Source organism: Pseudorasbora parva, chromosome 24, assembly GCF_024679245.1.
Source record: "Pseudorasbora parva isolate DD20220531a chromosome 24, ASM2467924v1, whole genome shotgun sequence".
Classification (NCBI taxonomy): Eukaryota; Metazoa; Chordata; class Actinopteri; order Cypriniformes; family Gobionidae; genus Pseudorasbora; species Pseudorasbora parva.
The window spans coordinates 31,606,209-31,618,132 of NC_090195.1; the positions used below are offsets into that span (position 1 = coordinate 31,606,209).

The 11,924-nt window shown below is 40.3% G+C and overlaps 1 protein-coding gene across 1 annotated transcript; it reads left to right on the forward strand.

Moving 5' to 3' along the window:
- Positions 1-5,127: 5,127 nt before the first annotated feature.
- Positions 5,128-11,693, forward strand: klf6a (Kruppel like factor 6a). The gene is made up of 4 exons (XM_067434846.1): positions 5,128-5,437; positions 6,833-7,397; positions 8,088-8,211; positions 9,327-11,693. Exons 1-4 carry the CDS (start codon positions 5,336-5,338, stop codon positions 9,376-9,378), a joined length of 843 nt encoding a protein of 280 aa, XP_067290947.1. The 5' UTR covers positions 5,128-5,335; the 3' UTR covers positions 9,379-11,693.
- Positions 11,694-11,924: the final 231 nt, after the last annotated feature.

An 11,924-nucleotide genomic window follows, 5' to 3' on the forward strand; every position in this document is an offset into this window, starting at 1 on the left:
ATTGACTGAACAAACCAATTTGACAAGAAATCTGAGGTATATTTTTACAGACTGCCGAATGCTACAGAAAATGTCAGCGAAATGTCTCAATATGTTGAATTTTTGGGTAAAATCATACCCAATAAATTGTACCGTTGACTCATCAACTAAAAAGTTACCATATTAATTCTATGTTTTTAAATAAACACTGAAAAAATTCAAAATTTTAGGGCTGGACAATATGACAATATATAGCATTTATATAAATGATCATCCAGATTAGACCTGTACTCATGTAAAGCATTCACAAGCAAATTTGCTTCATGTATTTTCCCGGCGTTGAAATCAGGCTGATATAAATGTCAGGAAACACGATGCCTGGCTGCATGTCAATATCCATGGGTCACTGGATTTTGGTTAGTTGTAAGGAATGCTTATATCGAGTCCAACCTTTAATTTAAACTGAAAATAATTAGTTTTATTCACGTTTTCGCGGTGTACCCTATTAAATCCAGTCATGCAGCAGCTCTTTTGCCACTCAGTCCCATGCTGAGGGGGGGCGTGTTCCGGAGGGAAAGTGATGTCAATGCATACCCTCTGTATGTCTAATGTGGACCATCAAAATAAAATATTACCGAAAATTGTCATTGAAAATTGTGGAAACCCTTTTTAAATGACGCTATTAACCAAACTCATTGGGGGGAAAATCTCTCAACTCTAACAGCATATTAATGAGGATTAAATCAGACACACTATTAAATACTCATAGATACATTAATGCACATTACTTATTAGGACATTTAATGGCCAAAATAAAAATTCATCATTTCATTTTATATTGACCAAAAATATCATATAAATATTTGAGTTGTTTATAAAAGAAGGCTTCAGTGCCCTCTGCAAGGTCAAGTGCCAGCTGCACGGTGGCCGATTTCTCTGCCTGTCAATACACACAGAGCTGACGAGAGACACACACACACCGTTTAATGCCACCCTTGGCTGAATTTCAATGAAGTGTCCGCAAGACTGAGCAAACAGAGACAGACCATGTGTAAAGACTAATGAAGCCAATGATCACTTTTGCGTCGCCAGGTACCGCATACAGTAAGACAATTCTGATTTATGACATGGCGCATTATAAAGAATATTGATTTCTCCTTTTGTCTCTCTCTTCTACTCTTTTACCAGCAAAGATTGATGTCACTGCATTGATTCCCAATCAATCAATTTATTTTCATTTTATTAATGCCTGAGCAATTGCTCAATGTCCTTATGAAAAGCAATGCATCTCAATTACATGCACCTGGTAAAATAAATTGTTTAGGGATGATTTGCTGAATTACAATTGGCTTTTTCACAAGTTTGCTAAGTTATTGGACACTCAAAATGTAATTGTCTTCTATCGCTACAGAAAATGCGTTAAATAAGTCAGCGAGTGATATGAACGCCAGATTAACTGCATATACGTATGCTTTCATAGGCACATTAGACAAGGTGAGCACAAATGCAGACAGTGTCTTTTGTTTGTAACCACGAACAAAACAGGCATTGATGGTATTGCTGTCACTTTGGGGACTCGGGGGGAAAGAACGAACAGGTTTGGCACACGTCCAGTTTTAATAAAACACAGCTATTGGTGTGCGTTTCCTCGCTTCAGCAAATCCAATTGGAAATGCTTGGCCTGTTCCATGTCTGCGATGTATTAAAGCTAATTAGTGTCTCAGTCTATTTGCATAGCGACTAGTTTCCGGCCATTCTCTGTCCGCTGACCCGTGCTCGCACACTGCGCGCAGGATCAACTTTTCCTGAAAAGAACAGCCAATAATTGTTTTCGCACGCATCAAGGGATGGGTACTCGCGGGATAAATGGCCTTCTATACGGCACATCGCTTAGAAGGGAAAGAGAACAACCTGCAACAACTTACTGATTGTACTGACATTGATGTATTAAAATGGACCCTGTGCGTAATTGCTCTTTCCTGTGGCTACTGTGCGGGGAGGGTTGCATAATGATGATAGAGTTTAGAACCTTGCTAAAAGAGATAAAGGCTGCCAGGGCCCACCGCAGAGTATTTTCTGGACACTTCCTTAATGAAACATCTCGCTGGATAGTACGTTCGGGCAATGCAATTGGGGATGAAAAGACCGTCAAGTGGCAACTTTCCATTGTGGTTTGCTTTGTTGTTGCACAACATTTCCGCCGTGTTGTCACTTGGTTCATTAGTCGATAGCCATGCTCATTGATACTCCAAAGGTTCTCGTTCACTCCATTGCACACTGGGTACCGGGTCACATGACTCTCACTTCAGAGATTCTGTTCGCTCTCAGTTATGACAGCACAAACGCTCAGATCGGCTTAACGCAGGGCGGTGTAAAGCGTGACATTAAGGCGCTCTGTTAAACTCCAACTCGTTGCCGCAGTTCAATTTCAATGGGTTTAAAAGGACAGACGCTGAGGTCCAGAGTGGAACACTGTCCTCAATGGCACTCTTTCAGTTCAAAAGCAGGCTGGACAAAGCCATTGTCCGGAATGTCTGACCTTTGGCAATGATTAACAGTTGCACCACTTCCCCTCTGACAAGCAGCTCAAAAATTCCTTGAAATGAAACTATCATAGCCAGGCTCCGCAGCTCCAAAGACACCACCATATGACTAAATCAGATGCTACGAGTTACAAATATGGCCCCAGCTGAGAGCTACAATAGGGACTCAGTTCTCCAGAGGTTAGCACCAGACTATACTGTGGCGCTGGACAATGGCACTCTGTTCTGGAAATGTTGTTTGTAACATCTCTACTGAACTCAGAGGATGGGAGGCGGGATTGGCGTGTAAATTAACTTTACCCGCATGTTTTCTGCAAGCGATAAAAGCGGTATCTCTCCATTTCAGAGCCATTCCAGAGGATTAAGTGATTACGTCGAGAGTAAGTGAATCGCTAGTGTTAAAAAAGACAAACGATCGACCCAGTGCAGGCTAAATCAAGCAAATGGATCATACGAAACAATTATCCATTCATTGGGATATACGCTTGTGCATGTACTAGAGTAAAATCCGTGGGATAGCTATTTATATTTGATTTGACTTTGTAAAATGTGATTTTACAAACCATGTTAAAGTGAATGAATCCCTGCAATCGTATTATTTCAGGAGTATGCAGTGTGCAAGATTTCCATATGCTTACTGTAATTCCCAAAATGTGCATTATAAAACCATGAGCACACTATTTGAAATACTGTATCACAAAATGCTATATGCTCCGCTTGACTTTTCAGGTGATTAAATAACCAAGTCACATCAGTTCCGGTTTATTTGTCTTAGTAAAGTCACATATTGGATGAAGCACTGTTTGACTCTAATAAGTATTTTTAAACTTAAACCCTTGCCATATTTGGCTTAAATCAGAAGTAATGTGAAGGCAGAGTAACCAAACAAGCAGATAAGGTTCATCAAACACCTTTAGTTAGTCCAGACAGACCACAAAAGAGTGGACACAAATCAACTGGGCAGTGCTGTCCTCACTAGGCTGTGTTAACTGACTTACCACGTCCCTCACGTCTGTGTCATGCGCCTTCTGACTAACAAATTTCACTCGTTTATCTGCAACTACAGCAACCTAAGGGCTTTCTATGTAAAGAGCTTTTGTTTATTTGATTGGCCAATGTATTCTCCCACTGCAAATTGAAAATACTTAAAAAACGTACCTCAAATGTAACCGTATAAAGCCAGGTCTGTAATACCTGGAGAAAGCTCTATGTTAGCATTAATATTAATTTCAAAGGTAGCTGCTCAGCTAGCACATTATATCTGGAACAGTGCTATAATGTGATATATAAATTAAAATATATTAATTTACAATTTTTTATAACTAAGACTACACTGTAACGTGATTTTAAATCAATTCTAATTAAAGGTACCAAATTTGTATTCAGTGTGAAACACATAAATAGTCATACGGATAATTTTTTAAACTATACATAATGTGAATAAATAGGATAGGACAGTATTTGGCCGAGATACAACTATTTGAAAATCTGGAATCTAAGAGTTCAAAACAATCTAAATATTGTGAAAATCACTTTTAAAGTTGTCCAAATTAAGTTCTTAGCGATGCATATTACTACTAATACCACAATACACTAATACACTATTATATACATTAATATATATATATATATATATATATATATATATATATATATATATATATATATATATATATATATATATATATATATATATATATATATATATATATATATATATATATATATATATATAATATATATTTGTTATTGGTAGTAATATGCATAATAAGTAAAGATCATGTTCCATGAAGATATATTTACGGCAGTTAAAAAAATATCTTCATGGAACATGATATTTACTTAATATCCTAATGGCATTAAAGATTTAAAAAAAAATAATAATGTTGACCCATACATACAAACATACACAAGAACTTAGACGAGTAGCATTATATATATATATATATATATATATATATATATATATATATATATATATATATATATATATATATATATATATATATATATATATAAATGCTACTTGTCTCATTTTTTAATGAAAAAAGGGAAAAAAATCTCACAATACATGGCAAAATATGAATGGCCATTATTAATATAAAAAGGTGTGAAAGTTTCAAAGCTATATCAGCACACAGTGAAAATATAAGACATATATTTCACTGATATCTGCCAAGTAATAGGAGCACTTTATTTGTGGTATTCAAAAACTGCTTGGAACTTCTCCAAAGCCATATTTTTGTTTGTATGGGTTACTCGAGGGAGCTAAACATAGAGAAAATGGAAAAAGACCGTATTTCAACACTTTAAGTTCTCCAGGAGAATCAACCGATTGCACACAGCGCTCGCTCTGGCCAAACCAGTGCGTGCGACACTCCGTCGTCAAGAAACAGAAATGAAGGGCCTGAGCACAGAGCCTTTATATACGCTTCTAAAAATAGCGTCCAATCCGTGCTTAGGCCGAGGCCAGGGAGGCGGGCGTTGTTTCTGTTATTGGCTTAAGGTGATATCATTTGCGTCCCGCGCAACCTGGTCGCCTTTGATTGGACGCGCTGTAAGGGAACGTCACGTTGTCACGAGGGGGTAGGCAGGCTGCGAGGTTTGAATAGGGGAAGTTGACAGAGCACAGCGCTTTGCGTGAGTTCAGTGTTTGCAAATATAGAGTGATCTCAACAGACGGACTAGCGGACTCTGAGCAAAGCGACGGCTGCACCGCGTTGCTATTGCACGAAGAGGACGCGTTCTTCTCACACTTTATCTTGATTCAATATACATTTTGTGTCTTTTACCGCCTGATACTTGGGATTGCAATGGATGTTCTACCAATGTGCAGCATTTTTCAGGAACTTCAGATCGTTCACGACACTGGCTATTTCTCTGCATTGCCATCGCTCGAAGAATACTGGCAACAGGTAACCATTTTTAAACTTCCGCTACGATTGGTTGAATTGAATCGGAAAGGGTTCTTTAGAATCCGCGCTGCGCTCAGTGAAACATTGTAACGTTCTAAGTGGCGTATTTGATGCGGTTACATTGTCGCGCGGGTAAATGCTGTCAATCAACACGTATAGACTGTAGCTGTGCATATGCCTTTTTATACGCGCTTCTTTTTGGCATGCAAAGTGTTTTTTGGCCTTTTTTGAAGAGTCGCGATTATTCTATTTTGCTCAACAAACGCCGTTTAGTTCGAAATAATGCATCATTTTCGTGTGTTTTTCCTACTCAAACCTAGACTGCTTGGTTTGACAGTCTGCAGCACATGTTCTGTCACATAACGGGGTTTAGGAGGTGTGTATTAACTGTCATAGCAGGTTCTGCTGCCTGATGCTGAGATACTTGTGATTTGAACATTTGGCACGATCGCCTGAATGTTTCTCTTGAAACCGATCCAGGTAGTTTCCCTCAGGCATTTTATGTTTCTGGCATGGAGCCATATGAGCATATCTCTTGGCATTTAAACACGCGTTTGCATCTAGTTGCTTAATGTTTCCCAGCAAAGGGATAGGTCCGCCAAAATAAAAACATGCCATCATTTCCTTGTCAATATGTTGTTTCAAACCTTTTTCGCTATTTATCTCATGAGAAACCAAAAAAGATTTAGTAAGAGGTTAGTAGTGACTGACAGCTTCAGTCACCATTTACTTCCATTGCGTCTTTTTCCATACAACTTAAGTGAATGGTGACTGAGACTGTAAGTCTGCCTGACGTTCGGTGGAAATAACGTTGAATAAACGTCAGAAGTCTGAACTATCGCCTTTCGAAACAAACATTTCGGGTGTTTTACCTGACCTGAGGGTCTGTAGAATCAGTAACATTAGACAAATTTGCGCGGTAAACAAAATATTTGTTATCGAGGCTGTGCAGAGCTAAACGTCACATGCAGCTAAATGCTCATATTACACAGTTTGAAGTGTTTATCGAACCACTTCTGCACTCAAATGATGTGGGATTACACTTAATACGCGTTAAAATGCGTCTAGATGTACGCTGAGGGACGTCGGGCTGTTTGAATGAGGAAACTCGACCGAGGAAGTTGTGTGGCTTCCTTAAAAGGACTCTGAAATGTCTGCATGACTCACTAGGGGATAACTGTTCTAGAAAGACAATATACAGCCCTCAAAGTCTTATTTATACCCTGATAAATTATTTTATTGGTCTTACGTATTCGGCAGTGACATATTTCAGCAGAAAGTGTGTGAAAGTGCAGGTGAGCGTGTGGTTAACCTACACTAACCCTTGGTAGTCATCTGTGAAAGTTAGAGGAAACTCGTGCACGTTCTAACGTTGTGCTTTCTGTTTTGGATCAGACATGTTTGGAGCTGGAGAGATACTTGCAGAGTGAGCCATACGTCTCTGCTTCTGACCTCAAGTTTGAGGGCCAGGAGGATCTTTGGAGCAAGCTCATCTTGGCTTGTGGAGATAAGGGAGATGGCAACGGCAACGTCAAGGAAGAGGACAATCAGGACTGCCAAATATTAGAAACCAACAGCATGAATTCGGATGCCAGCAGCGAGGCGTCTGACAGCTCGGAGGAGCTCTCGCCCACTCACATCTTTACCTCCAACCCGCTGGGCTCGGTTCTGACGGAGTCAGCACATCACTTGAGTTCTTCTATCATCAGCACGCCTCCGTCCTCCCCAGAAACCCCCCAGGAGCCCGGCGTCCCGCAGGTGTGGGGCTCCACGCAGACTGACTTGCACGTGCCGGCGAAGATCCGGCAAAATGGACTGGGGAAGGCCTCGGATAAGGCTTCAGCTGGAGGGGACGCCTCTCCGGACGGCAGGAGGAGAGTGCACAGGTGTCACTTCAACGGCTGCCGGAAGGTTTACACAAAGAGTTCTCACTTAAAAGCACATCAGCGGACTCACACAGGTAAGAAACCTTTGCTTTTGGTTGTGACGTTGCTCCAAATTGTCTCTGACACCGTATCAAAGCAAAAAAAATAAAAATAAGAGGAACCTTGCACAGTTAACTGAGGTTTCACATTTCCTGCGAAGTTGTGTAATGGAGTTGAGTTCTCTCAGGCTGCCCTCAGCTGCAAGGCTAATGTCACTCTGTGAATATTTGCCCCGCATGACTGCACGCCTAAACGGTGACCTAATCTGTTTGGAATGTGGCCGTGGTGAGGAAGGAGGGGGGGATCGGATGGGGGAGGGGATGAAAACCAGCCAGGGTGAAAACAACCTGCTCTACCAAAACAGTTTTGGTTTCGTCATGGGAAAGAACCAGGCTTTTGAATGGGAATCTGGGTGGCCCCTTTTTAAAGGGCCCGTCGCATTCAAAACAGACTCTGTGACATTCATTGTTCGGTTTATGCATATATAGCATCGAGACAGACTTTTTGGCATACCGCGCATTCCCGCAATCCCTGAGAGCTTGAGGGATCTTATTAAAGTTAAGACTGTCTCGCAGACTGCGTCACCTGATCCATAAACATGCGTCCTGTTTACAGATGCATTTTTGAGAGCATTACCGAGCTTGCTATTCCACATTCCTTTGAGAGCGCTTTCCTGCCGAAACCGGGCAAAATGTACTGAGAGGTGTTTGTGTTTTTGTTTACAGGTGAGAAGCCGTACAGGTGTTCATGGGAAGGCTGCGAGTGGCGCTTCGCAAGGAGCGACGAGCTAACCCGGCACTTCAGGAAGCACACCGGTGCAAAGCCATTTAAATGCAGTCACTGTGACAGGTACGTTCGGTTCTGTCTCGCTGTCTCTCCCTGTGACAGTCATCAAAGCCCTTCTGTCTCTCTCGCCCGCATCCCTGATCCTTTGATGCGTGTGTATCAGTGAAACGCACCGGATTTCTGCGTTCGGCATTGATCCCGTTTTATCGGTTCATCGATGGGAGCGCCCCATTATGTTTGGATTTTATCACTTAATTACCTAATCGCATTAAATGCTTGAAAGCGCAATAGTCACACTGTCGCAATACTTTATTGATATTCTCCGTGTTTTATGACTAAGCGCGCCTCTCCTGTTTGTCATCACTTCCTCTGTTAATCATTTCCCTCCCTGAGAGCTTTGTGCTTTGAACAATTGTTTGCTCAACTTCCCTTTTTGCCGTTTTGTTTCTGTAGTTACTGGATGCGGAACATTTTATAGTTCTCCTTTAAAACAAACCATACGATCAAGTGTGTTCCTCACATCCTGGCCCAAACAGGCAGGTTCTGTTTGGGCCAGGATGTGAGTGTGTATGTATATATATATATATATATACACACATAAATAAATATATATAATAATATAATTACACATACATATTTTTCATGTTGCTAAAAAATTACATTTTATATGTATGTTCAATCAAGTCGCGTCTTTTCCTCGCATCCAGGCCCAAATACATATGAAAATGCATTTATTTTTATATATAAATCTTTTTTAGCAACATGAAATTGTCAGGGGGAAAACATATTTCACTATGCATTTTCATTGATAATATTTTATTAATATTATTTATTAATAATATATTCATATTTTATCTACACTGTAGCATTAACACCTTAATATACTACTTTTATCAAATAATAATCATTTTAGAATATAATTATAAAGCTGTAGTGTCACTCAATTTTAGTTTTAAATAAGCACAGAAAATCCAAATTCTCATTGGTCCTACTAACCAAGTTTTCCTGTCATTATCCTTCATGGCACCTATTCCAATTTCACAAATTCGCCTCAAGGGCCATTAGGGGCCTCGTCAGTGACGCAATGCATGGATCTCTACCTTTGATCGTGCTTTATGGCTTCGGTGGCCCCTGCCTGACCTCGTTTTAACCTTTTCTCTCGCTGTTTCTTTCTCCAGGTGTTTCTCCAGGTCGGACCACTTGGCCCTGCACATGAAGAGGCACCTCTGAGCGGTCCGTAGCTTCTCGCTAGGGATATGTTGTGTCCTGACCAGCTTCCTGGTTGACCTGGCCCTGCAAGGAATGGGGGGAGTGTGTTCCAGCCAAAGCATGCCATTTTGCACCATATCCTGTGCCTCCGTGAGCCCCGGGATAAAGGCGGACTGACTGGTTGTTGAAACGGAAAAGAAAGGGACAAAATCACGTATGAAGAATCGAAGAGAGGAGGATGATTTATTTAAAAAACAAAAAAAATTCAACAAAAAAAAAAAGAGCGAATGAATGGTGTGTTGTATGGTGCATGATGTTTTGGGACAACTCCTGGACTCTACACTGGTACTTTAAAACAAATCCTAACGAAAGCCTGTTTGACGTGAGCGGATGAATGTCCCGTGTGCGGAGAAGGGTGGGAGGGGGGTACCAGTGTATCACTGTGGGCTGAATGGCGTTGGGAAACAAGTTCCGTTTTTGTTTCCACGCGGTATGCGAGAACGGCAAAGTCTGAATGAAGCCGTGAGACTGAGAACTCCTGCCAGACGCCCCCGGGCTCTGTGTCGCAAGATCGCGGGGGGGGGTCGAAGAGGCCAGGGTTTCACCCCCAGCCCCATCTGAAGGGGGGCGGAAACTCGGCCCTGAATGAAAGTGGCTTTTTTGGTGTTCGGTGCAGCTACTAAATGTGCAATGTGTTCGGTAGCTTGTTTTTTTGACAGGCTACAAAAGCTCATTTGTAGTCCGTTGTATAAGCTGTGTGCTTAGAGATGTAACACAATTATAACTTCACTATCATAAACAGGTGTTGCATGGTATTGGGGTTTGTACTTTTTTTTTTTTTTTTTTTTTGTAATTGGGACTGAAAATAGATTCCAATAAAGCGCAGCTAAATACAATTGGTTAAATGTTACAATATTGTACATAAACGCATTGATCATTCTTTACTCAAAATTCCTTCTATTTCTTTCCTTTGGGGGAAGAATACTATCAATCAGCGATTCATTTCATCTTTTGAGGACTAAATTCTCTCTTTCTATCTCCATTTTACCTGTTGTTAATGCACTGTTGGCCTTAATGGTGCCTTATGCAAGTGACCTTGTCACAAAATGTCTTGTATAAGTGATTGAAAAAGCTTTATTAAGGCTCCGTTTCACATGAACATGCACCTTTTCCCGTTTCCGAGGCCACTGTAACAAAGCCCTTGTAGATAGGTAATATATTGTTATTCTTGAGCATGCAAATTTTTTTTTTCATTCTGTCTTTAATATTCCCCCTCGCATTTCTAGATGTTGTCAAATGTAGAGCACTTAAAGTTCCGGATTTGGTATCAACCGAACGACCTTTTGAGTACGCTTTAGACGCGACATCTCTCATCTGTGGGGGTGTGTGTGAAACCAAAAGCTCTTAAAGTGGGAAAACAGGCTGTTGTATAACACAAGGCTTGAACGTTTGTGGAATGCCAACTCCCCCCGTCCCCTGTAACCAAGAATAAAGGAAAAAAAAAACGCCTAAAGATTTATTGTAATTAACAAGCTCCAGTCAGACAGGCCTTGCCTTGTACTGCCTCTCTGTAATGAATTGCTGAAGGCCCTGCCTGCTACAGACTGCTGACTCGGGCGGTTCGATATTGACCTGTCTGGATGCCGTTGTTTTAGTCCAGCGACAGTATTGTGAAAACAGTGCACAGCCATCCAGAAAGATAAAGATATATCTCACACCTTTTCAACATTTACAATGGGAATTTACGGACGTGGAGGCAAGCAGCGCACGCTGCGTGCGTTTCTTTTGCTATCTGATATGTAAACTAATGTTTTCAGGGACCAAACGATTGATTCGATTTATTGTACATAGTTTTGAATTGTGCTTTTGTAAGCATTGTTGAGCGATGAAGGTTTGACACTGTTGCATGTTGAGCAGCTTCGTAGATGCGGATTGTTTCAGCAGGAGAAAAGTAACTTGAAGCAGCGTGTGCTGCCATTAAATCAGACCAGCCAGGGTTTTGTGGGCAAAGAACATTGTGTCTTTCCAACAGTGGCCAATATTAGTCAAGTGCTAATGGAGCCTTAATCAAGTTTTCCATTTGCTTGCTTCTACCAACACTTTCTATCACTTATGTTTTCTCCCTCATGAATCCCTCTTGTCTAAAGAATATTTGTACAAAAGAATAAAAACAGAAAAGTTAGGACGGAAAACAAGAAAAAAAAAACTTTTCTAAGATTTTTATTTGTTTTTGCTTTATATGAATTTTCTTTGAAATTGTTTTGCAAAATTGTTATATTTCTGTATGAATGTATTTTTTATTGGAATAATAAGAAATTCTTATCGGACAAGTTTGATTTGTTGTTTTGCTTCCCTTTATTTCATTAGTGTTTTAGAACAACTTCTAGCTAGTGATTTATAAATGAGGTTTCACAGATACTAGTGTTGAGTTGAACAAAACTTTGTTTTGGGTTAAAGACGTGAATAATATCTCCAAATTGAGCATTTATTAGAAGTCAGATTTACTATTTAAAGGGTTGGTTCACCCAAAAATGAAAATTCTGTCAATAATTACTTACCCTAATGTC

What these genes read in the sequence shown, in the direction of transcription:
- klf6a (XM_067434846.1), top strand. Translation starts at nt 5,336, where the DNA reads ATGGATGTTCTACCAATGTGCAGCATTTTTCAGGAACTTCAGATCGTT. An exon ending in ACATCAGCGGACTCACACAG is followed by an intron (nt 7,398 to 8,087) that starts GTAAGAAACCTT and finishes TTTTGTTTACAG; the next exon opens with GTGAGAAGCCGTACAGGTGT. An exon ending in AAATGCAGTCACTGTGACAG is followed by an intron (nt 8,212 to 9,326) that starts GTACGTTCGGTT and finishes TTCTTTCTCCAG; the next exon opens with GTGTTTCTCCAGGTCGGACC.